This window comes from Crocuta crocuta, unplaced genomic scaffold, assembly GCF_008692635.1.
Source record: "Crocuta crocuta isolate KB4526 unplaced genomic scaffold, BGI_CrCroc_1.0 scaffold69-1, whole genome shotgun sequence".
In the NCBI taxonomy this organism is placed as follows: domain Eukaryota; kingdom Metazoa; phylum Chordata; class Mammalia; order Carnivora; family Hyaenidae; genus Crocuta; species Crocuta crocuta.
Window position 1 is genome coordinate 261380 of NW_027551577.1, and position 27390 is coordinate 288769.

The 27390-nt window shown below is 36.2% G+C and overlaps 2 protein-coding genes across 2 annotated transcripts in view; one reads left to right on the top strand and one right to left on the bottom strand.

Annotated features, from left to right (window-relative positions):
- SYN2 (synapsin II) overlaps window positions 1-27390 on the top strand; it is a 191144-nt gene that overhangs the window by 26326 nt on the left and 137428 nt on the right. The window lies entirely within an intron of this gene.
- LOC144221178 (small ribosomal subunit protein uS10-like) overlaps window positions 1-27390 on the bottom strand; it is a 44029-nt gene that overhangs the window by 16472 nt on the left and 167 nt on the right. Inside the window, 2 exon segments of the mRNA XM_077751618.1 lie at window positions 23406-23492; window positions 24412-24486. Coding sequence (XP_077607744.1) covers window positions 23406-23492; window positions 24412-24486 — 162 coding nt within the window.

Sequence of the window (27390 nt, forward strand, 5' to 3'; positions counted from 1 at the left end):
TACTTGTGAAAACTTTGTGAAAGGTGATGAATGACACAACAAGGATGAGCAAAATTTTTACCTTTAACATTTTCTTTGTATGCACAAGGCCTTCATGCTATCCTCTGACCCTGAGGGGATGGAGGGGGTAAAATTAATTTTGTCTAGGAGATTGGGAAGGATTAATCAAAGAGGAGGCATCTGAGCTGAATTTAAAAGAAGAATAGAAATTCACAGGGCAGATTAGAGATTGAGGGGAAAGCATAAAAAGACATTGTTATTTTGGAAATATTGTATTCTTGGTGTAGATATAGTGTATGATGGAAAGGGGAACAAAGAAGAATGCTAGATGATATGGGTTGAGAGGTCAATGGGCTCCTTTTTAAAGGGACTTGAACATTAGAGTTACAGTGATGAGTACTAATGAAGAATTATGAATATGATTTGAATTAGCACTGCTAAATGAATTTTAGGCTCCTCTAGACTCAGGACCCTTGATGTACACAGCCGTGTTGTATGGTAGCTATGGCAGTTGTGAAGCTCACACATTCAGAAGTGATTTTGATTAGAGAGAGCCTTGGTGACCTGGATCTATACTAATTTTTTCTTCTTAATTGGCTTAGCGTATTGGATATATGTGTAATGCTTGTGTAAAACAAAAGGGTAAGGGGGTGAAAGAGGCTCTGTTGATGGGCAGCCAGTCTCCGCACTGTAATAAACTCAGTGGTGTCCTTACCATTTAAACTCATCATCAGAGGTGGAAGTGGCAAGATTGTACTTTTACCTCCTGTGTGAAAAATTCGAGTCAGCCTTGTGGCTCACGCTTCTCAGATCTTCTCATTCTGTCCCAGGAAGCATATGTTTATTTGTAATGCATTGTATTTGTGGTAATTGGAGCAGTGTGCCTTTTCTTTCTTCTGTCAGACACCTGTCTCCCTGCCTAGAGAGCCTCAGAACCTGATATAACGAGCCTGTTAATTGTATTAGGTTGGGAATCAGGTTCCAAATTAAGCACGTATGAAGATGTCCCACCCATTTGCTCCTTTTTTTTTCATTTGCGCCCTTGAGATGTCCCTAGACCTCATGTCCCTAGATCTCATGAGTCCCTAGATCTGCTGGTTGGGGACATTTCATGTTGGGGCACAGTATCTGCCCATTTGGGGCCAATGTCGGCTTCATCCATTTTACAAAACTGAGAAGGTGCGAACTGACATTGAAAAGTTACTGTGACCAGGCACTTAACATACATTATCTCATTGAATCCTTACACTTTCAAAGAGGTGCTATTGCCATTTTACATATAAGCAGATGGTTAAGTAACTTCCCCAAAGTTGCATACAGCTAGAAAGTGGTGAGGATATGAATTTTTGTCTGAATTGAAAATCCGTGTTTTGTCTACTTCTTGACTCTGAAGGCAGAATTATGCTATTAGATATGCTATTAGAAATGCTATTAGAGTCATAGAAATTTCACAGCAGAGTGGGAAAAAGCTTAGGGGAAGGACTTCAGGCATCAAGGTCAGAAAAGAGGTTTTGGAGAATTGACATTTAATCAGAGGTAGAAGGTATACAAAGTAATGAGTTATAAGCAATTCTAGTATTTACCCCACTTTGGGAATGAAACAGATTATGCTGTCGCTAATGATGAGTTTAGATAATTTCCAGGTATGAGTCGGAGCAAGAGATTGATATGCTATATAGCTAGGGCTTTCTTTAAAAAAAAAATTGAGATGCAATTTTAATACCATAAAATTCACCTTTGGAACACCTGGGTGGCTCAGTCTGTTGAGTGTTCGACTCAATTTTGGCTCAGACCATGATTCCAGGGTTGTAGCACTGAGCTCCACTTTGGGCTCCCTGCTGAGCACGGAGCCTGCTTGAGATTCTCTCTCTCCCTCTGCCCCCCATCCCCCACTCATGCCCACTCTCTCTCTCTCTCTCTCTCTCCAAAAATAAAAACAGCGTACTTTTTTAAAGTGTACAATTGACTGATTTTAGTATATTCGCAAGATTGTGTAACCATCACCACTGTCTAATTCCAGAACATCTTCATCATTCCAGAAAGAAACCCCATACCCATTGGCAGTCATTCTCCATACTCCCTTTCCCTAGCCCCAGGGATTTGTATTGCCTAATCTAGACATTTTATATTTGTGGAATTATATAATATGTGACTCTTTCTTCTATGTTCAGCTTCTTTCACTTAACATAGTGTTTTCAAGGTTTATCCACACTGTAGCATCTATTAGTGCTTAGTTCCTTTATTTTTTTAAGTTTATTTTGAGAGAGAGAAAGAGAGAGTGAGCAGGTGAGGTGCAGAGAAAGAGAGAGAGAATCCCCAAGCAGGCTCCAAACTGATAGTGTAATCATGGCCTGAGCTGAAATCAAGAGTTGGTTCCTTATTACGGGTTTTATGCTTTTTTCCTTTTTATACAATATTCTGTTATATGGATTGCCATATTTTATTTATCCATTTATCAGTTGATGGACATTTGGGTTTTTAACACTTCTATGCTATATGAATAACATTGTTATGAGTGTTTGTGTACAAATTGTTACATTAACATATGTTTTCAGTTCTTTTAGGTATTGAGAGTAGAATTGCTGGGTCTTATAGTAACTCTATGTTTAAGTTTTTGAGGACCTGCCAAACAGTTTTCCAAAGTGGCTGACCATTTTATTTTTATTAATATTTTTATTTATTTCTAGGAGAGAGAGAGAGAGACAGCGTGAGCGGGGGAGGGCCAGAGAGAGAGAGAGGGAGATACAAACTCTGAAATAGGCTCCAGGCTCTGAGCTGGCAGTCAGCACAGAGCCCGACGCGGGGCTTGAACCCATGAACTGCGAGATCATGACCCAAGTGAAAGTCAGACGCTCAACCGACTAAGCCACCCAGGCGCCCCATTGTGGCTGACCATTTTACATTCCCACCAGGAATATATGATGGTTTCACTTTCTTTATGTCCGTGATGATACACATTGTCTTTTTTTAAATGGATATCTTAGTATGTGTGTGATTTTGACCTATGTTTACCTACTGATTAATGATGCTGATCATCTTTTCATGGGCTTATTGACTATTTGTATTTTTTTTTTGGAGAAATGTCTATTCACATCCTTTCCCATTTTTTAATTGGGCTAATTAGGTTGATTTAATTGAGTCTTGGTTGTTAGAGTTCTTTATGTGTTATAGATATAAAAGTACCTTGCCAGAGATATGATTTGCTAATATTTTCTCCCATTCATTGGGTTGTCTGTTCACTTTTTCTTGTCTTTACTGTTTGACATTGTGGTTGTTTGACATTGCTTTTTAAAGCATGAAGTTTTTAATTTTGATGAAGTCCAATTTATTGTTTCTTTTATTTCTTGTGTTTTTGGTATATAACTAGCAAACCATTTCCTATTTCAAGGTCACAAATATTTACATAACCTATGTTTTCTTCTAGGAGTTTTATAGTTTCATCTCTCATGCTTGCAGTTTTGAACCATTTTGCATTAATTTTTATGTGTTGGTTCTTATTCATGTGGATATCTGTTTTTCCCAGCATCATTTGTTAGAAATGCTCTTGTTTCTTCCATTGAATTGTCTTGACACACTTGTTGAAAATCAATTAAGGGTAGAATTATGGATTCATTTTTGGGTTTTCAGTCTATTCTGTTGGTCCAGCAGATTCCAGTGATTCATTTTCTATCCCAGTACTTGCACCACACTGTCTTCATTATGTAATTTTGTAGTAAGTTTTAAAACTGGAAAGTTTAAGTCCTCCAACTTTATTTTCCGAGAGTTTTGTCTATTTTGGGTCTCTTGAATTTTCTTATAGATCCTAGGACCAGTTTGTCAACTTAGGATCAGTTTGTCCATTTCTGCAAAAAGAGCTGGAGTTTTGATACAGATTGCATTGATCTATAGATTACTTTGAAGATTATTGACATCTAGTAAGTCTTACAATTCATGGACATAGTTGTCTTTCCCATTTATGTTGATTTTTTAAAAATTTCTTCAAAACAATGTTTTGTAGTTTTCCTTGAATAAGCCTTGTACTTCCTTTTCCACATTTATTCCTAATAATTTTAGTATTTTTGGTGCTATTATAAATGGAGTTCTGTTAATTTAATTTTCTTTATTTTATTTTTGAATTATTATTATATATAGAAATACAACTGACTTTTGCATATAGATTATCTCCTGGAGCCTTGCTGAACTCACTTATTAATTATTAATTTAATTATCTAATTGTATATATATATATATTTCTTAGAATTTTGTATATATAAGATCCTATCATCTATAAGTAGAGGTAGTTTTTCTTCTTCCTTTCCAATTTGGATGCTTTTTATTTCTTTTTCTTGCCTAATTGTCCTGGCTAGAATCTCTAGTACAGTACTAAGTAAAAGTAGAGAGAGCAGACATCTTTGTCTTATTCCTGATCTTTTGGGGGGAAAGCCTTTAGTCTTTCACCATTAGCATAATGGTTTTGGTGTTTGTTTTTTTTTTTTTAAATAGATGCCCTTTATAAGATTGAGGAAGTACCTTTTGATTCCGAAATTGCTGAGTGTTTTTATGATGAAAGGGTGTTAGATTTTGTCAAATGCTTTTTCCATGTCTGTTGAAGTGACCATGTGGTTTTTGTCCTTTATTCTATTCATATGGGGTATTGCATTGACTGATACTCATATGTTGAACCAACCTTGCATTCCTGGGATAAATTTCACTTAATCATTATATATAATCCCTTTCATGTATTGTTAGATTTGGTTCGCTAACATTTTGTTTATAGCTGGGATATGTTTAGTAGATCTTCTGACATTATGCAAGGAGAAATGTAAGGTGTCTCATATTATTCCACCAACTGCTATGTGCAACTTGCTAAAGGCCTTACATATGTTAACCTTATTTAAACTTCTACATTTGTGCTAGGTGGAGGTCATTTTGTCTTCGACTCTGTGCTAGGTAATGATGTCCCTATCTTGCAGATGAGAAAACAAAGGGGCAAAGGTTTTTTTTTTTTTTTTTTTTTTACTTGTTTGTTTGTTTGTTTGTTTTGGTTGTTCGGCACTTATCCTCTCTTAAATAGGGTTTGATGCTGCAAGGAAAAGAATTGAGATGGAACCAAATAAAGCAATGGATTTTTTGAAGATATGTCCTGAGTTGTAAAATTAGCTTTATGTATGTAGTAACAGAACTGGACCTGTTGTGGGTATAATTGTATGGCCACTCTTTTTTGGTATCAATAGGATCAGAACTTAACCCCTAAATCAAATCCATCTTTAATCAAAGCCATCTTTAAGCCTCAGGCTTAAAGAAGACATATTTCCTGCCCTTGAGTAGTTAATGGTCTAGTTGTGGATGACTTGGAAGCTGTAGAGTGAGATTCTAGGTCTCTAACAATGGTGGGCACTGGTGTTGGGGGAGCCTGGAATATTCATTGTTTACGATGATGATGATGATGATAAAGTATGGAGTGATTAGGTATGAAGTATACCAGTTAGTGATTTAGGAGATTTGTGCTCATGTTTGAAGAGGAGAGGCTCTTTGAGTGTTCAGCAGTTTGATTATAATGAATTAGGATTGTTTGGGCATTCAGCTTTCCAAAGGTGATTGGAATTTGATGAGAGATGGCAAGTGTGTAGTTGCAGAAATGGCAGTGAAAGCAGACTTTGGAATGGAAAAATAGGAGGTAGGAGGTCTTTGGATTGGCAAATAAATCTAGTTTTGATGAATAGGAGATAAGAATGGTGATTAGTTACTTCTGATGGAAACCAGGTGAGGCAGGAGGGTGTGGTAGAGATCTTTAGTGGTATTGGCAAGTTCTATTCCTTAAAGTGAATGGTAGGTCCATGAAAGTTCTTTTTATTAGTAGGTATATATATTTTATATATATGTATATGTATGCATGTTACATTTAGAAAACATATCTAGTGTTTCATTCTAAAAAGGAGGAAGAGAAAAAAAAGAAAGAAAAGAAAAAAGGAAGAAAAGAAAAGAGGGATAGAATTAAGTCCCAGCAAGAAACTAATGTGTTAACAATGGAGATGCCAAGTAGCCTTTGCTTAATGTATGTTTTATTATAGCCATCTTGCCTATTTGAAGTCATTAGAGGAATATGTGCTTCTCTATTCTCTTCCATAATCTGTAACTGAAAAGGTAATTTTATAGAGCTGGGCTTTGGGAAGAGGAGAAAAGATGAAGATTTGAAACAGATTTTGTTTCTGCTTCTCAGAGGAGAAAGTGGTGGGTGTGGGAGTGGGAGCTCATGTGTGCAGGCATCAAACTTGGCAGACAACTCCTTCAGAGCAGATGGAGTGAGGATTTCATCACCTGACAGACTGACTCAGACCTGCCTCCCTGCAGCCAGCCACTACTGGGCATGGTTTGAATCTCTTTCAAAAGCTGCAGGATCCTGTTATTCCTCCTTCTACCCTAGCAGTGGCTAACTCTCATCCTCCCAGATGAAGAACTGTCCAGGACTCAGGGGGGCCAAGTGTTCCTTCAAGGAGCTGATGATATATTTGACGTTGGTCATTTGCAGAGATAGTGGCTTTGATGAAATGGTCATTTCTAAGGCTAAAATGTTTAAGCAGAGGCTCTTAACTCCCAATGGATGACTCGTCCCATCAGTGTTGCTTTAGAGAGGATTTTTCCATTGGATTGGATTGCCTATGTGTCCTCCATGCTTCTTTTCTGCACTGAGAAGATGAGATGTGAAATGGAAGCTTCTCTACCATCCAGTGACTGGTTTAGTGAGGTCAGCAGAGGAAAAATCCCTGGGAAGGACTTGGAATTACTACCTGAGAAGTAAGCGGCTTTCCAGAAGTTACAGATCTTGCTGCCAGTCACGATTTTAGCAACCAGTGAAGATGAACATGTTCTGGATTAGGGCCACAGCCTTTTAGTTGATATCCTTGCCTTTAGTCTCTCTCCTGCCAATCTAGACTGTAAATGCTGCCAGGCTTTTCCCCCTAAAATCCTGCTTTCATCATGGCACTCTTCATTCAGGTACCTGTCGTATCTGCTGCTCTGCTTCAAGTCTAGGCATACTGTCTAGCTTTGAAATTTGTTATATCTGGCCTATTAATGTCTTATTTTCTTCCCCAGCATTCATTCTGTTCTTCTTTAGCTAAAACCTATCTGCCTTCTAAGACTTAGCTCAATTTCTTCCTCCTTCAAGATAGCATTGGTCACTGTCATCTCGACTCTGTGAAACATATACGATAATTTCCAAATAATTCAGTGGTAAGGTATTTCATAATCTTTATTTATATATTAGTATTGGACTGTAAGTCCTTTGAGGTCATAGACCATGGTATTTAAGATGATGCCTGGCACTTACCAGTATATTTTGTGAAATAATTAAACATTGAAAGTCTTGTAAATAATAATTAGTATTTGTATATTTTATTTATATCTTAATTCTCCCCCATTTTTTAAATATTCCCATTTAAAAATGGAGAAATTGAATCTTGAAGAGTTGATGTAATTTGCCCAAGGTCCCATGGTTGCTACTGGTAGAGAGAGAACTGGAGCTCAGGTTTTTGGGTCTGTGGAAAATGCTGACTTGCCTCAGGCCTTCTTAAAATCCCAGTTTTCCTTAAGGTATTTTTTGATATTGTTACTTAATTCCATGGAAATATTGTGGGAGTGCACTGAGAAGGTAAGGTCTTCCTGTGAACTGGACAGTTACAAAACATGATGGGACTCTTTCAAACTCAAATGAATCTGAAGAAGGGAGGTTGGGTGGGTTGAATAATGTCCCCCCAAATTCATGTCCACCCAGCACTTTAGAATGTGACCTTTTTTTTTTTTTTCTCTTGGAAATAGAATCTTTATAGATGTAATTATTGAAGGATCTTGAGATGAAGTCATCCTAGATATAGGGTGGACTCTAAATCCACAGACTGGTGGTACTTATAAGGAGAAGAGGGGATACAGAGAGAAACAGAAAGAAGGCCATGTGAAGATGGAAACAGAGATTGCTGATAGCCGCTAGAAGCTGCAAGAATTAAGCAATCTAGGGTTCCTTATAGCCTTCAGAAGGAACATAACCCTGCCAACACCTTGATTTCAGACTTCTAGCCTCTAAAACTGTGAGAGAATAAATTTTAGATGTTTTAAGCCACTACATTTATGGTGATATGTAATGGCAGCCTTCGGAAATTAAAACAGAAGGTAAGAAAACTTAGTATTTACTAAAAGGTCTGTTATATACCAGACATGTTTTAAGCACGTTAGTATGTTATTTTACTTTGCCTCAAACAACTTTATATGAGTAAGGGTTATTTATCCATATTTTACAGGTCAGAAAATAAGGCTCTGAAAAATAAAATTAAAAAGTTGTGTTTTAAAACTATTCAGTCATGTTGTTATCAGCTATGTGCTTTTATTTTTCCCTTCTGTAGGTTGCCTGAAGAACTTAATTTTCAGCCCCCAGAGTGACTGGGCATTGAATTGTGATGGTCCATCCCCACTAGGTTAGTTAAAGATGTGAAACATGGATTAGTCAAATGAGGGCCAGAAGTCTCTTATGACCTATCTTTTGGGATGAATGTTCAGCATCTGTCTCCTCCAGCATCCTTACCTATTCCTTCCCTCCTACATATTCACACCTTCTTCATGATACATTCCTGGATTTTCCTATCCCTGATATTCTCTGTCTCTTTATCTCTTTCTCATATGAAACTCTATAGCAGTTTATCTGTTTGAATTTTATTGCACTTAAAAAAAATCTGTTTTTTATTATGTAATTTCTGCCTGTTTCTTATTTGCCCACGTATATTGTAGGCTTCTTGAAGAAGGGAATCTTATCTTGTCATTTTTTTGTTTTCCATATTACCTACTAGGAATCCTTACATGTAACATCTGCTAATTAATTGTTAGGTGAATTTCTGTTTTCCTCTTCTCACACTTCCCCACTTGCCAGGTTACAATGCCAGCATTTGTAAGGCAAAGTTTGTCTTTGGTCTCTTGCATCTTCTCAGTGATATTATTATCTCTTGTGATGTAACCCACAACATCTCTGGGCCATCTTGTCCACTGACTCTCTCACTTAATTCTCTTCTGAAGTGATTGCTGTGCTGTGGACCAAATCATTTTATAAGAGATCTATCATAGTTCTTTCACAATATGTTATAATTATGTTAGATGTCTTCTTCCTAAACTGCAAACTCCTCAGAAGGAAGGGTTTCTCTTACTCATTCTTATACCCAAAATACCTCCTAGCTTTCTGCTTTACATTCATTAAATGTTGGCTGAGTGGATAAATTAAAGGTGTTTTTCTTCCTAGAACGTCTGTATTTTTGTAAGAAAACTGGTAGCTCAGTAGAACTTCCGAAGCCTATTGAATTTGGTGGTAGAATTAAAAAAATATTAATAGGCGAGGTAGAGGTTTGAATTGCAAGCTTTTTGATCCCCCTAATCTTCGACATTATATGTTACCCACTATTTTATATGGCTGATCCTGCCAGGTGTAGATGAGAAGTAGTTCATAAGGCCAAGACCATCTTGAAAAGTGATTCTGAAGCTCTCCATATGGAGCAGAATTATTTCCTGGAGAGTTTTGTGAAGCTGTCTTTTCATGAAAATAGCTTTTAAGAAGCAAAGCAAAACATTTTAAGCTTTAGATAATTCAAGACAGAGCTGATTGAGATCCTCTTTTACAGTTTCTTCCTCTTGGAAGAATAGTATAATATGATAGCATAGTATAATAGAAAGAACACTGAATTAGGAGTCACAGTGCAAGTTCTGGTCCAGATATGACACTATTGAGTTATATGATTATAGTAGACTATTGTTGTTTTTGGTTTTGCCTCCCAGTGTCCATTCCCCCCCCCCTTTTTTTTAGCATCAGTACCCAGATTTTACTCTGGGGAGCCATCTCCTCCCTGAAATTCAGGCTTTGAGATTTGGACAGAGCCCACTTTACCCCTGGCTCCAGGGATGGACATGTGGTTCATGTTTTGCTAATTAGAGTATTACATTCTTTTGATCATGGAATCTGACTTAGGGATGGGCACCAATCTCAGTTTGGATCTATGACTCTGATTTTAGATTAGTTTTTTTTGAGAAGATATGTATTCTTTATATATTGGATATGAACCAGGGAGTATCTAAGACCAGGGTCCTCAGGAGAAGTTCTGCTTGGGAGTGAAGCCAAAGCAGATGGAGAACATCCAGCTCCTTTGAACTCCTAAAATCTGTTGAACTCAAAACCTGGACTTTTCAAATATGTGAATTAGTAAATTACATATTTGCCTAGTTTACACTTGCAAATGTAAGAGTTCTAATTGAAAAAGTGACATTGCTTAAGTTTTTCTGAGTATTTTTTTTCTCTTTAAAATGACTACACTGGGCTCATTAAAATTTACTACTATCTTGATATGTGTTTGAGATAAACTGGATATTTTCATCAGAATAATCCAGATTGGTGGTTTAGATATTCTTGGTGCTACTAGATTGTTGCTGTATTTTCATATAGTTAAATCTTACATTTCAGTGGGTTTATAAAATCATAGTATTGGCATTGACCACTTTTGTAAACTTGGCCAAATCTCAATCTCTGAGTTTTAGTTTTTTCTCTTAGGATGCTGATGTTGGTAACTCTTTTGTTCAACTCACAAAGTCAAATGGTGGAATGAAATCAGAGGTCAGAAAAAAAGTGTAATTTTGACCTTAAAGGATGGGTAGGATGCAGATGAGGGGAGGAGAGGCAAGGCATGAACATGAACATGATGAGCAAAGGCAAAAAAGAATGGGAATTCTTCTGTAAGTCAAACTTGTTTGTACTCCTGGTGGAATATTAGGTTTCATTTTGTCTTTTCCACTACCTGAGTAATTAGGATATTGAAAGATTTGAAATAAATCCTTGTGGAAAAGTAAAGTTTCCAGAAGCGATTTAGTAACTCTCAAATTATTTTGCTCTGTGGTCAAAATAATTCTAAGCAGCTATTTTCCATCCTTTCATAGGAAAGAATTAGGGGAATAGATAGGAGATATTTGGGATCTTATAAAGACATTTATTTAAACATTAGATTCCCTCAAAAATAGGAGGAGTCTTTTCATATTGGGTGATAGTCACGTAGTGTGGAGGCACTGAGATCTCTAGACCAGCCATTGGCATCCCTTTTAACTATAAGTCTACCTGGTCCTGATTTCTTACTGTGAACTACAGCACATTCCTCCTAGTGGGGAATAAGAACAATACCTATAATGTAGATTTTCTATATTTTATTGTGCTCTATGGTATTGGGTTTATAAAATTCATAGAATTTTAGAGCTGAAAGAGTAATAATAATAATATAGTAACTATTTATTGAGTACTAGCTGTGTGCATGCTATATACTGTGCTAATCTCTTTACATATTTTATTTAATTCTTACGATTAAATTATCAGATATTGTTATCATTTCTATTTTATGTATGAAGGGATCAAAGATTACAAAAGTTAAGAAATGTACTGCAGGTCATTCAGTTAAGAAGTGTCAGGGCTGGAATCATAAATCAGTATGCCTTAAGGATTATATGATCCAGAGGTTCCCAGCCTGGATTTTCCAGTAATTTTGAGTCTTAGTCCCTTACTTTCAATCCAGTCATTCCCCTATACCACCACTAGGGGGCTCTACTGGTGGTGTAACAAAATCTGCTTAAAATGAACTTAAAAGGAATTTACTGCATTTAGTATTTTAGTGTTTTTTTTTTAACCTCAGTGACTGCTTAATGACTGAGATATGATCATAATAAATTAGAACTCAGAATTTAACATTTTTCTGATACAGTAAAAGAAAGTGAATAAAAAGTAAAATACATAATTTGTCATTTGCTGCAAATAAGAGATTTGTTAAAATGTAAAGTGAATTAAAGTGAGATACTGTTATTTTCCTGAGGAACCTCCACATNATGAAGAGAAGTGTATTTCAGGTGTTCTTTTCTGGGTTAAATAAATGGCCATATTGTTTTTCTATTTGAATAGTTGATTTTTGTTTTGTTTTATTTTGTCGTTGAAGGATTTTATTGCTTAGAGAGATCACTATCAGTACTGCCACCACTAATAACTGTCATTTGACTAATGGTTTGCATTTTACATAGTGCTTCTGCATGTTATTGCCCCAGACAAAATTAATCTTTCCATCTTTTCTGTTCCCATAGTCCTCTGCACATAGCCATGCATTGTGTTTTAACTATTTTTTATGTCATTTACCTCCCCTCCACAGTCCCCCCACACCCCATGCCCAGAACAGTATTCATAGTCATTTGATTTGTGGACCTAGTGGGGTTGGAGTACTGCCATGTTGAGTGGTGGGGAGCTTAGGACTGCCTCCCCGAAGCACAAGAAAGAACTATGCAGAATTTGAATCTGCTAAAGTTATGAAGGAAAAAGTTAAAATCAGTTATGGTTAGAAATAAAGTGAAGGTTGAATTTATAGCATAGTGTAATGGAAAAATAAGCTTAGACTTTGGAGCCAAAGGAATTCGTTCCTTTCCCCACTTACCAGATATTTATTCATTCTCAAAGTACCCTGTACTTCTTAACAGTGGTATTTATTATAACTGAAATTAAATAATTATTTGTATAGTTATTATATTTTACACTAGCATATATACTTAATCAGGAAAGAGACTCAGTATTGTTCAGTTATATTCTCTGCACCTAGCACAGCAACTTGTATAGTCACGTACTCAATAAATATTTTTTGAATGAATACATGGACGAATGTCTGGTGAATTGGGGGGAGGGATAAAATTGGCTTGACCAAATCTGAAGGTTTGGAAAAGGTTTCACTGAGGATATTACATTCCAAATGAGACCTGAAGGATGAATAGGAGTTTGCTAGGCAAATGAGGGGAACCACATTCTGGGAGAAAGAACATTTGTGAAGCTTTTGAAAAGGAAAGACCATAGTTTGAAGAAATGCATTTCCATATGACTGGAATGTAGAGAGTAGAGTCATGTAAAATGAGAATAGAGTAAGCAAGGTTTAGATCATGCAGAGGCTTCTAAGTTTTGCTAAGTATTTTGTATATTATCTCATATCTATTATTCTAATAGAAATGAGACACTGTAACAGTTTTGATAGATGAGAAAGAGCCATGATTAGATATTTTTTTGAAATGACTGCTCTGGCTGCAATCTAGTGGAGACTGAATTGGAGGAGGGGAAATGTGGATGCTAGGAAATGATTAAAAGGCAATTTCAGAAGCCCAGGTGAGAGATGATGTTGGCTTGCACTAATATAGTGGCAGTGGAGATGGAGAGAGGTGGGATAACATAAGAAATATTTAATAGATGCAGTTATCAAGACATGATGATTGATTAGATAGGAGATGAAGGAGAGGGATGTAGCAAAATATGTCACCTAGATTTCTGGATATGCACTTGGGTGGATACAGATGATGTTTAGGAGTTGAGGAATACAAAAAAGCCTAAAGGAAGAGATTTTAGAGGGAGATGAGGAGAGTTATTTTAGACATGTGACATTGAAGTGCCTATGACACATCCATCTAAAGGATAATTATGAGCAGTTGGGTATATGGGTTTGAACTTCAGGAATGTGTATTGTATTCCATATGAGGACAGAAAGAACTACTTTATTCATTTTTTTCATGACTGCATGGCATTTCATTGTATATACTAAGGTACTGATCATATGCCACAAGTAATTGAAGCAAAAGGTAAATAATATGGAGAGAGAAGAATAATTTATAATATTATTTTAAAAAATTAATGCTTATTTATTTTTGAGAGAGACAGAGTATAAGCAGGTGAGAGTCAGAGAGGGAAGGAGGAACAGAATCTGAAGTAGGCTCCAGACTCTGAGCTGTCAGCACAGAATCCGATGTAGAGGCTCGAACTCATGAATTGTGAGATCATGACCGGAGCCGAAGTTGGGCATTTAACCAACTGAGCCACCCAGGTGCCCCAATAATGTTATTTTTAACAGCAAGAAGGACTTAGGTCCAGCTCACAGGTGGTTTTGGTCTTAGATAAGAGGAGGGCCACTTGATTTATTATTTTAACAGAAGAGATGGAGGAGAATATGGATGAAGATACAGAAAGTTGTGTAGATTAGATGGTGCGAAGTTGAGATATATCCATCTGGTGGATTCTATTTTCTCTGTTAAGTAGGAGGTTAGGTCATCTACTGAGAACAAGGAAGGAAGAAGGAAGGGGTGCTATTTGAAGGGAATAAATAGGATTTAAAATTACCATTGCCTTTTGACCAAACACGTGATTTATTGACAGTTGAAAGCCTTGTTAAGGTGCCAGTCTGCCCTGCTTTTTTTTTTTTCATTTATTAGCAACTTGGGGTACACTTGGAGAAGGTGGATAATTGAGCTTATCAAGGTTTTTTTGAGGTTTTATCAAGTGGAGAGGGTAAAAGATAAAGGAAATTTAGGCTCTTGAAATCCTAGGTCATGGAATACAAGTGGAATAGAGAGGCAAAAGAAAATAGGAGGGGAATAGGGACAGGACAGTGGTTCTCAAACTTTAGTGTGCATTCAAAATCATCTGGAGGATTTGTTAAGGTAAATTTCTTTTATTAAAATAGGAGGTAAAGTTCTGGTGTCTTTCTCACATGGTTGTAGATAGCAGGGAGGCATCATGTAAATTTTCTTTTTAATTCGAAGAGAGCATTAACATACTTTTTGCTCTAAGCTATTCAGATTTAAGGTGGTTCAATAACTTATAAATTAGCAAATCTGGTGTGAAAATGCTTTAGTTCCCTATCCCCCCCCCCCCTTACCTGATTGGGAGACCCTCTACAAGTTACATACTTTGCATATTCCAACCTTTTGCTATGCCTTAGAGGCAAAGTACCCATTACTTGTCTTTAGGGGATTGAGCATTTTGTGTGTGACCCCAGCTATAAGAGTTAGCCTGTCTGTGCCTTTTTAAAATGAGGCAATCAAGGGATGCCTGGGTGGTTCATTCTGACATCAGCTCAGGTCATGATTTCATGGTTCATGAGTTTGAGCCCCACATTGGGCTCTGTATTGACAGCTCAGAGCCTGGAGCCTGCTTTAGATTCCGTGTCTCCCTCTCTCTCTGCCCCTCCCCTGCTCTCATGCTCTGTCTCTGTCTCTCTCAAAAATAAATAAAAACATTAAAAAATTTTTTAAAAATAAAATGAGGCAATCAGCATTTTCTATGTTTTTCTTTACCAAGGGGATGGTATGAGATTTCATTTTTTTAACTACAAATTTTTTTAAAATTCTTTTGAGATTGTTTTTAACATATAAAGTCTCCAATTCAGTTATAGAGTCCAGTGATTTATTATAAAGATGACAGCAATAGCTAACTTTTATTGAGCACTAATTGTGTGCCTGGCATTTGTTCCAGTTACACAGTAAGATGCTTTAATGCAGTATTTAATCCTCTCAGCAGGCTTATGAGGGCATATACTATTTTTTCCTTTTTTTACAACTAAGTCAAGCATAGCATAGGCAAGGTAAGTAACACGCCCAAGTCATGTAGCTAGTAAGTGATAATTAGGGTTCAAATCAAGTTTGTCCAATTTCAAACCTCTGTTTATAATTGCTATATTGGAATTGTAGTAGCCAACACAGTATATGTGTACTTTTAGTCATTATATCAGTTGGTTTATTAATTTTGCAATCATACGCAGACCTACACTCTGTGAGCTTTAGGTGTCAGTCTTTTGAGTTCCATGTAAGATGGGATTATCAGAGTTTCATGAATATGCAGGTGAGACATGGTGAAACTTGAAGTTTAGAGATGCTTATGGTTCTATCTTTTTTTTAAATGTATGATTATTTATTTATTTATTTGAGAGAGAGAGAGAGAGAAGGGGCAGAGAGAAGAAGGAGACACAGAACCCAAAGCAGGCTGCAGTCCCTGAGCTGTCAGCATGGAGCCTGAAGGGAGGCTCAAACTCATAAACCCTGAGATCATGACCTTAACTGAAGTTGGATGCTTAACTACTGAGCCACGCAGGTGCCCTGCTTATGGTCTCATCTTTATCATTCATTCAACAAATATCAATGAACACTTAGGGAGGGTATATTAGTCCATTGTGCTAGGTGTATTATAAGACAGCCTGAATTCTTACCAGCTTAGTATATAACTTTGGGAAATTTAACATTTGGGATCAAAAGAGAAGTAGAGAGAAATTGTGGAAAGAACATTAGATTGAAGGTTGAGAGACTTGGGTTCTGGTCTGGTATTGGAATGCTAAAGATGACCTGGAGTTTGTAAACGAAATGGTACATTACTTCCTGTAAAATGGCTAGTACGTGTTGAATGAAAACTGTGGTTTGGAATTCATTTTGTTTTGCAGCTAGTCCTATGTTGTTCTCTGTTATGACATTCTTCCTTTTCGTTTGTTCATATATCCATTGGGCAGTGCATATATTTGTGTCACACCTCTGGCTGGTGATTGATAGATTTGGAAACTTGGGAAGTCCAGAGTAGAAGGGCAAATACCAGCCAGAGATGAAATCAGTACCCTGGAGAGCTCCAAGTGGGCCCTGGACCTGCATAACACAAACCAATCTTAGAGATCTTAGGCTGTCAATGCTTCTAAATCTCTGCAAGAAACTTAGAATGCTTGCAGATGCTTAAGTTGCTCTCTTCATTTAGTGTAGATTCTTTAACAGTGATGGTTACAGTTTGGAATGATTTCATAGGTTTGTAGACTTGAAAAGATCTTCACTGTAAAAAGAGGGAGAGAGAGAGAGAACAGAGACCCAGAAGGAGAATAGCAAAAGGATAAGTGCCTTGTCAAGGGATTTTATAGCAAGTCATTAGAAAAGTCTGGACAAGAATCCAAGTCTTCTGACATGCAGGCCAGTGCTAAGTATGTGATGGTGGACCTACCTGTCTTTTACTCTTTACATGTCCTCTCAATAAAAGCAGTTCAGATTATGAGGATAAAAGAAGCCATAAATCCTACAGAATATGTTTAAAACAATTATAGCTTTTGGATGAACAGGAATTTAAGATGATTGCATAAGACTGTGGCAAGGGGAAATATTCAGGTTCCCTTAGTGGCTTTCAGTGGAGAATATTTTTTTATTAGAATGTAAGCAGAGGGCACTGCGTGAGAGATGAATTGCGACATTGGTCTACATCTCTGACAGAGGCACGGGGACTGATAATTTCTCCTCCAGAGCTACTGCTGGTTTCCTAGTTTTCAGTAGTGGCAGTCTGTTTCTCAAATTCTGCTGCTCCAATAAGTTTTCGTAGTACAGAAGAATCTCCAAATTTCAGAATTGAAATGTCTTAGAGCTCCTATGGTCTACCTCCTTTATTTTATGGAATACCCTAAAATGTTTATTTGTTTTAAGAGAAAGAGAGAGGGAGAGAGAATCTCAATCAGGCTCTCTACTGTTAGCACAGAGCCCAATGTGGGGCTCGAACTCACGAAACATGAGATCATGACCTGAACTGAAACCAAGAATTGGACGTTTAACCGACTGAGCCACCCAGGTACCTCTGGACTACTTTTAGTTTTGAGCTACTCTTCAACAGTAGATGAGTCATAGGGCTCTGAAATCGAATACTCAGACTAGTTCTTGCATCACCCCACTTGGAGATGGCTTACCAAAGATATTCTCTGGGCCAGAGGGTATATATTTCTTAAATGGGTCAATTGCAAACAATGTCTTTTGAATCACACAGTACAAAAGCATCTGCTTCAAGACTTGCATGTACTTGAGGTATTAGGATCTCACCTCTTTAGGCGAAAAGTCTCAGGTATTCATTCAGTTTCTCTAAGAAAGAAGCTTTTCAGAGGCCAGAAATCTTATTAAATCCACTATATATTTCCCGTGGGGCTACTGCTTCTGAGTTGGCTCCCTGCTAGTTTCCTCTACCATTCTGTTTCTTTATGTTGTACTTTTTAATGATAATTCTTTGGCTTTGACTAGTGTTTTGGTTTTAAAGCATGTTAACACATCCTTATTTAATCCTCAAACCAATCATATGAGATGAATATTATCCACATTTTAGTATCTAGATTCAGCAAACATTTATTGAATGCTATCTACATGCTAGACATTTTGCTAGACTCTCTCATATGTATGATTTTTAAAAGTCTCATAGTATCTTGGTAAGGTATTGTTTACACTGTACAGAAGAAAAACTAGAAGCTTAAAGAGGTTAAGTAAGGAATTTCTCTTCCATTCATTTATGTTTTTTTTTGTTTTGTTTTGTTTTTTGTTTTTAAATACCTGCCACCTGATTAGAACTGTGCTTAGCACTTAGGGAGAAGCAATAGACATGTTTGATATTCTCAAATTTATGCAGTGCCTGAGGGAGTCAAGATTTGTAAAGACAAGGTAGAATTTAATCTAATATTAAAAGTTGACTATTGGTTATACTTCCAAGAAAAAAAATTAAGTTGACTCTTGTAAGAGGGGGGAAAAACAAAATCTGAGTGGACCAGAGAAATTAATACAAGTTTATGGAGAGAAGATAGAACCTTAATTGAGGGATCTGGAGACTTTTTAGGTCCCTGATCTATGGATAACAAGATAAAGAGTTAGGTTAAGAATGGTAAGCTAGATAGAGATATTGGTGGGAAGAGAGATTAGAGCCAGGAAACAAGTTAGGTTATTTTAATCAGAATTACCTATAGGAGCCAGGCATGGTTATATCTTCCTTCTTCCTAGGGAAAAGAGGTTTTTTGTTTGTTTGTTTGTTTGTTTTTAAATACCAAAGGATCATAACATTGTTGAAATTCTTAGCTTTGCCTTATTCAGTTTAGCTTTCAAAGAAATGTTACGTAGAGGATTTGAATTCATATCCCACTTTTATTCCTTTGATCCGAAAATGCTGCTCTGAATTTGCTTCTGGTTTTCATGCCTCTTTCTGTTTTTCAGTATACTTCCACACATATTTCATTTTACCTTTATAACAACCCTGCTGCAAAAGGCATGACAGGTATTATTTCCATATGGCAAATGGAGAGACGGAGACAAAGGTAAATTAGGCAACTTGTGCAAGATCACACATTGAATTACTTGAGGGCTAAGAATAGGATTCTGAATGTGTGATCCTTCTTTCTCATTACCTGGTAGAGATAATTTAAGCTCTCACACTCCTCCTCTACTCTCCATCTACCAAATTTAATTAATCCACAGTTTGTACTTATATCAGTGGTTAGTGTTTACATTATTATAATTATGTAAATATTGTTTCCTGCAGAGCTAGATGATATACCATGATTATATAAAATGCTTACCTTACACAACTCCCCCCACATGCTGTCCCCTGGAGTTAACAATATTCTGATATTTTTCCTTGAATAATTTTTATAAACTTAAAGTAAAAATTTACATGGTTTCTTCAGAATCCTTTATATATTTGTGACTTGCTCCATGTTCCTTAAACAACAGAGCTTGAGGCAAACATTAAATGCTAATTCTTTGATGGGAGGTGCAATGTCAGAGCAGCAAGAATGAGGGTAGAGGGAAGTGAGGCGGGACAAATAGGAAGCAAATGCAAGGTAATGCATTACCTCATTGGCTACTGCTTTGCAACAAGCCATGAAGAGATAACAGCTGGTCATTTGGCAGATTCATTACTCACCCACTCAGGACATTTCCATGTGGGCTGTACTGAAAATTGTGAAAATAGTCTACCAGAAAGAGGAAAAGGGATTTTATCTGTTAATTTCCCCATGTTTTCTGCTTCCCACTAGTTAAAACTTTTCCCATGAAGAATAAACCCTCTCCCCACCCTTCTTGTATGCACCATCAGACGTGTCTTTGGCAATTTGAGGGGAAGCAAGAGTCTACCATCCATAGAGTGATACTTTATCTGAATCTGGAAGTTGTGGGAGGAGCCAGAGACACCCCAAGTGGAACTCTTTGAGCCCTCACAGAATCACTATGGTGGCAGCTGAAGACAGAGTGACTAAAACCAAGAGAATCTGCTGAGGAGCAAGAGATGTGTCTAATACAATCAAGTGCTAACAATATTTCAAAAATCTACCAATTCTCCCTTCTCTGATCGCATCTCTGGAGATCTCCCTCCCAGAAATCTCCATTCTGTTTCAAGCTGTACTATTTGCTATCTAGGTCTATTGTATTCAGAGATTTCTTTTTACTGCTGTCCTGGGGAGTAGCTACTGTTAGACAGATCCCACTTCTTTCTTTTTGCTTTACTTTAATTCTTCGGGAGCACAACTTCTAGGAGTTTTTCAAGAAAGGATTCCCAAGAGATGAATCTTCTGAGAAATTACGTGTTCAAAAATATTGTTATTCTACTCATACATTTGATTTACAGTTTAGTAGAATATAGAATTGGAGGTTGAAAATAATTTTTTGCCAAAATTTAGAAATTGCTTCTTTCTTCTAGCATCTTTTATTACTATTGAGAAGTTTAACATTGATAGATCAAGAAGGCAGAATTAAAAAATTGAAAGCTTTATGCCTGATCTTTTGGATATATAGATTTTTATGTCTAGCAATTTGTATACATGATACTGGTGTATCAAGTGTACATGGTACATTTATAAAAAAATAATATGAACAAGTCATAGACAGTACAGCAATGAATTTTAAAAATATATGTTACAAAGAATAATCTTTGACTACAACATAATGAAATTAGAAGTAAATACAAAAAGATAAAAATTTTAAATTTTCATGTATTTAGAGAAATTAAAAACAGTAAGTAGTTAATGCAATTTAAAAATATCTAGGATTGAATGATAATGAAAACATACAGAAGTATTTGAGAGATAAAAATGAGTGTAGAAGAAAAGTTACCTTCTAAATACATATATTAGATAAGAAAGCCTTAATGATTACAGCTTTGTAATATAGTTTGAAGTCTGGAGTTGTGATTCCTCCTACCATGCTTTTTCTTTTTCAACATTGCTTTAGCTATTTGAGGTATTTTCTGGTTCCATACAAATTTTAAATTGTTTGTTCTAGTTCTGTGAAAAATGTTGGCATTATTTTGATAGGGATTGTATTAAATGTGTAGATTGCTTTGGGTAGTATAGACATTTTAACAGTATGTGTTTTTCCAATATTTTCCTTTTTCTTTCTGTCTTCAGTTTCTTTCATAGGTGTTCCATAGTTTTCAGAGAACAGATCTTTTAACCTCTTTGGTTAGGTTTATTCCTAAGTATCTTAAGGTTGTGGTGCAATTCTAAATGGGATCAACTCCTTGATTTCTCTTTGTGCTGCTTCATTATTGGTTTACAGAAATGCAACAAATTTCTTTACATTGGTTTTGTATTCTGCGACTTTGCTGAATTCATGTATCAGTTCTAGCAATTTTTTCAGGTTTTCCATGTAGAGTATCATGTTGTCTTCAAAGAATGAAAGTTTGACTTCTTCCTTGCTGATTTGGATGTATTTTATTTCTCTTTGTTGTCTGATTGCTGAGGCTAGGACTTCCAGTACTATGTTGAACAACAATTTTGAGAGTGAACATCCCTGTCATGTTGCTGACCTCAGGGGAAAAGCTCTCAGTTTTTCCCCACTGAGGATGATATTAAGCTGTGGGTCTTTCACATATAGTCTTTATGATATTGTGGTATATATTCCTTCTATCCCTACTTTCTTGAGTTTTTTTAAAATCAAGAATGGATGCTATATTTTGTCAAATGCTTTTTCTGCATCTATTGAGAGATGATCATATGGTTCTTATCCTTTCGTTTATTAATGTGGTGTATCACATTGATTGATTGGTGGATATTGAACCACTCTGCAACCAGGAATAAATCCCACTTGATCATGGTGAATAATTCTTTTAATGTACTGTTGGATTTGATTTGCCAGTATCTTGTTGAGAATTCCTGTATTCATGTTCATTAAAGATATTGGTTTGTAATTCTCCTTTTTAGTAGGGTCTTTGTCTGCTTTTCCAGACTTCAAGCTATATTACAAAGCTGTAATCATCAAGACAGTGTGGTCCTGGCACAAAAACAGACACATGGATCAATGGAATAGAATAGAGAACCCAGAAATGGATCCAAAGCTATTTGGTCAACTCATTTTTGACAAATTAATAAAGACTATCCAAAGGAAAAAAAGACTTTCAACAAATGGTGCTGGGAAAACTGGACAGTAACATGTAGAAGAATGAAACTGGACCGCTTTATAACACCATACAGAAAAATAAATACAAAATGGATGAAAGATGTAAATGTGGGGCAGGAACTATCAGAATCCTAGAAGAGAACACAGGCAGCAACCTGTGTTGACTTTTGCCATAGCACCTTCTTACTAGACATGTCTCTCTCTGAATGCAAGGGAAACAAAAGCAAAAGTGAACTACTGAGACGTCATCAAGGTAAAAAGGCTTCTGCACAGTGAAGGAAACAATCAACAAAACTAAAAGGCAACTTACAGAATGGGAGAATATTTATAAATGACATATCAGATAAAGGGCTAGTATCCAAAATCTATAAAGAACTTGCCAAACTCAACACCCCCAAAACAAATAGTCCAGTTAAGAAATGGGCAGAAGACTTGAACAGACACTTTCCCAAAGAAGACATACAAATTGCTAACAGACACATGAAAAAATGATCAATATCACTCATCATCAGGGAAATACAAATCAAAACCACAATGAGATACCACCTCATACCTGTCAGGCTAAAATTAACAACTCAGGAAACAACAGATGTTGTGTTCTCTGCAACAGGTGTTCTCTGCAACAAGAATGCAGAGAAAGGGGAAGCCTCATATTGTTGGTGGGAACACAAACGGGTGCAGCTACTCTGGAAAACAGAATGGAGATTCCTCATAAAGTTAAAAACAGAACTACCAAAGACCCAGCAATTGCGCTATTAGGTATTTATCTGAAGGATACAGGAGTGCTGATTCAAAGGGGCACATGCACTCCAAAGTTTATGGAAGTACTATAAACAATAGCCAAATAATTGAAAGAGTTCAAATGTCCATCGACTGATGATGAATGGATAAAGATGTGGTGTGCATGCATGTGTGTGTGTGTGTGTGTGTGTGTGTACACACATCTTTGTAATTGTGAATCTTCTAGTTCATAAACATGATGTATCCCACCATTTATTTGATGCTTCTGTAACCTCCCTCAATTTCATTTTGTTGTTTTTCAGTGTGGAAGTCTTTTACATATTTTGTTGTCTTTATCCATGGGTGCTTGGTGGGGTTTTTTTTTTTTGTTATTATAAATGGTATTACTCTTTGGATTTTACTTTTATTTATTGGTTGCTGGGATATAGAAATAAATAAAATTTGCACAAAAACGACAAAAACAGTATTTCTGTTTTGCACCTCCTAGTGCAAAATGTAACTAGACATTGAACATCAGCAGCTGTTAATATCACACACACACAAAAGAGACAAGCAGACATCATGCACTCCTGATAAAAGAACATAACGGAATCTAACATGAATCTGATTAAGCCTCTGGATCCAGCTGCCAATTTGTAGGAAAGACAAAGGGCTGAGGAACATGTTGATCTTACCTGTGGAAAATTCTATGTATGGGTCAATGGCTCTAGGTTCTCCAACAGATCCACCACAAGAGGAAGAAACAGATGAACGAGGGAATCCTATGGATTAAAAGGGATTTAGAACACACATACCATTTTTTTTTAATGGGCATCTCTAAACTATAATGTCCAAGACTGTACACTGGAGTGCAAACATAAGAAAGTGATTACTATTAACTCAGGATAGAGGTTACTTTATGGGAAGGGGAGTAGGGTTAAGGTTGTGATAGGATACCAGGGAAGTGGCTGGTAAGCAAAATTCTGTTTGGTAACCTAGATGGTGGATACATGGGTGTTTACCTCATAAAAACTCATCAAACTCATTAAGCAACACATTTTTTGGTGTGGCTTTCTGTATCTTTGTTTTATTTTACAACATAAAGATTTAAAAAAAGAATCTTTTGTGGTCTGAACTAATGAGCAAGAGGATTAGTGGGCAGAGAGGAGGAAAGAAGGGAGCTTTATATATTAAAATAATTTTGTTGACCACTCTATGCTGATCTTTGTGCTAGGGTATTTCAGATATTACCTTAATATTCAAAACTATCCCTGTTTCATTGAAAATAGGCCTTTGACACAAGAGTTTAAAGAAAAAAAAAATTATCCTTGTTTTACCAAGTCTCATAGAGGTAATAAATTAATAGATTTATTTATTAATTTAATAATTAAATTGCTCATGGTAAATAAATTGATCATGGTAATAAATAGTAGAGTAGAAATTCAAGCTCAAACCTGACCTGGTTCCAAACAACAAAGTCCTTTTACTTTCCTCTTTAGTGTGATGTTGGCAAGTAGAAGTGTGGGTGGTTTATTAATTTCTCTCTAAATTAAGTGGCAATAGCATTTATCCTCTGGTAATCACCCTTAGGAAAAGTTGTGTGCTTTGTGTATATTAAAAACTCTACAGAACCATGTATATTAAATTCTAACAGAAGATAGTTTTAAGCAGATAATATCAGATAGGAAAATACAGAGATACCTTTAAATCTTTCGTTTTGGGGGATTTTTTGTAGTGAAACAATATAATCCAGAAGCCCAGCAGTACCAGAACGATCTTCAAAATGCAGAAATATAGGGTTCAGGGAGGGACTTTACTTTCATATTTTATGTTGCATTGACTTTAGCCCTGCACAGTATAAAATTGGATTAGACATGCCTGTAGGGTGAGTAAAAGTGTTACTTCTTTGGTTGTAGCTTGATTTCAGAAAGTTGGTTTTACCAAAACGGGAGGTATCACAATCCCAGACTTTAGCCTCTACTACAAAGCTGTCATCATCAAGACAGTATGNTTTTGACTTAGATTCAATTCTCTCAGCATCTTATCTGTCAATAACTTAATTTGTACTTTTAACTTACAGGGAACTGACCTTTTCTACTCTCTCTGGTATTTTGTTTTTCCACTCCTTTGGCCTGCTTTTCTTGTTACTGTAAGACAAACAAGAAAGATTTTATGAAAAGATATAATGCAAATGCTTAAAATAAGTATGGAAATTGAGTTGGTTCTATAATTTTAAAAGTGTTAAAACTAAAAACTGACTATATAAATATACTTGAAACATATTCTTTATTTTGATCATTTTAGAACATAGCTTCTCAAAGTGTGGTACTCCTACTACTTACATCAGAATCACCTAGGATACTATTTGAAAAGCATACTCCATAGGTCATCCTGTTTAACAAGTGACTGTGCCTAGAATTTGATCCTTATCTTTTTGTCTATTTCCCTACTTATTTCTTCACTTGTTTAAATTTCTTTAGACAATTTTTTCCTTTTTTTTTACCTTTAATTCCAGTATAGTTAACATACAGTGTTATATTAGTTTTGGGTATACAAAATAGTGATTTGATAACTTTAGACTTTTTTACCCAGTGCTCTTCATGATAACTGCACCCCTTAACTCCTTTCACCTATTTCACCCATCCACTCACTCTCTTCTCCTCTGGTAACCATCAGTCTGTTCTCTACGTTAAGAGTCTGGTTTTTGGTTTGTCTCTTTTTTTTCTTTGTTTTGTTTCTTAAATTCCACATATGAGTGAAATCATATGGTCTTTATCTTTCTCTGACTGACATATTCCACTTAGCGTTATGCACTCTAGATCCATCCATGTTGTTGCAAATGGGAAGATTTCATTATTTATATATCTTCTTTATCCATTCATCTATTGGTGGACACTCGAGTTGTTTTCATAATTTGGCTCTTGTAAATAATGCTGCAGTAAATATAGGGATGCATATATCTTTTTGGATTAGTATTTTCATATTCTTTGGGTAAATACCCAGTAGTGGAATTACTGGATCATATGGTAATTCTATTTTTAACTTTTTAAGTAACCTCCATACTGTGTTTCACAGCAGCTGCGCTAATTTGAATTTGACTTATTTAAATTTCTTATCTATAATGTCCATAAGAACATATAGATATCAACAATCCATCTGGAGGTTGATTTGTTAGACCATTTGCATGTTTTTGAAGTAATAGGTTTGATGTAAGTTGGAGATCTTGACAGAGTAAATACATTTTCTTTCCAACAAATTAATGATCCTTTTAATGATAGTAAATGATTTCTGAATGATTCCCAGCTGCATTATCAAAGACATTAAATTAATATATGCTGTTATGCTGTGTGTATATATAAGACTAAAAAAGGAATCAAGACTTAGAAATTTTTTCCCCCAGAATGAGTGTCACTTATTCCAGTCATTAACCTTTGTATGTTTGTGTGGTGTAAGATAACAGTAATTTACTTCTTTTCCTGACAAGCAATTGTTTCTTCTCTATTTAAATATGCCAGGGGTAGGAAATTCTCTCCTGACGCAAACTGTTCCTTGCAATGATGGACAGTTTGCCTCTATTATTTTCTCTTATTTTAGTATTAGCCCTTCTGGTAACAATTAAGCTCTAGCATTTCAAAGTGGGCCCAGTGAGTAAATCAAGATAAAAGCATTGAGGGAGGGAATACAAAGGCAGTGTTGAAACAAGGGGAGAGGCATGGGCAGGGAGAAACCCAGAAAGAAGCATGGGTATTGGAAATCTCTTTGATCATTTTGTTTTTCCTCACCTAGTCCAAAGATTCTGTTGGAGTGTTTAGTGTTGAGAATAGTTTCTAAAAACAACATGCATCTTTATCATAACCTCTTCCCCACAACATGCCATTCCCAAGAGTTCCTTCTCATTCCAGTTCCATACTAGTTTCAGCTACTTTCTCATCTCATAAAACCATCCCATAATGATAGCAGTTGGATCCCATATCACCACCAGTTGGAAAGAGGGAACCATAGTATTTGTCCAAGAGCTGAATTCAACACTGAGGCATATCTAAATCTACCTGCCAGGTTACGTGCATCTCATGTAATACATGGCTCAAGTGATTCTTCAAGAGAGAAGTTGATTAAACCTTGAGGATGAAAATGTAAGCAGTAGGTATCAGTTTCTTTTTTTTTAATGTTTATTTATTTTTGAGAGAGAGAGACACACACACACAGTGGGTGGGAGAGGGGCAGAGAGAGGGAGACACAGAATCCGGAGCAGGCTCCAGGCTCCCAAGCTGTCAGTACAGAGCCTGAAGTGGGACTCAGACTCAATCATCTTTGAGATCATGACCTGAGCTGAAGTCAGACGCTTAACCAACTGAGCCACCCATGAGCTCCAGCAGTTATCAGTTTTGACATGTAAAGAGCTTAGGAATTATCACTTCCATCCTTACACAAGAAACAATAAAATGAAAATTAGTAACTTTTCTTGGACAGTAAGAATTCAGTAATAAGTAAGTTTTCTTATCAGAGAACTGAGATTGCTACCCTAAAATATGGAGATAGGTGAATTCAGAAAGTCATAATTGAGATCTGCTTACTGAAACAGAAACTGCTGGTGTCATGAACTGTTAGAAACACTTAATTGATAATTTTGATGAATTGCTAGAAGCTGAGTGTGGACTAATTTGAGAATGAAAAACCTCT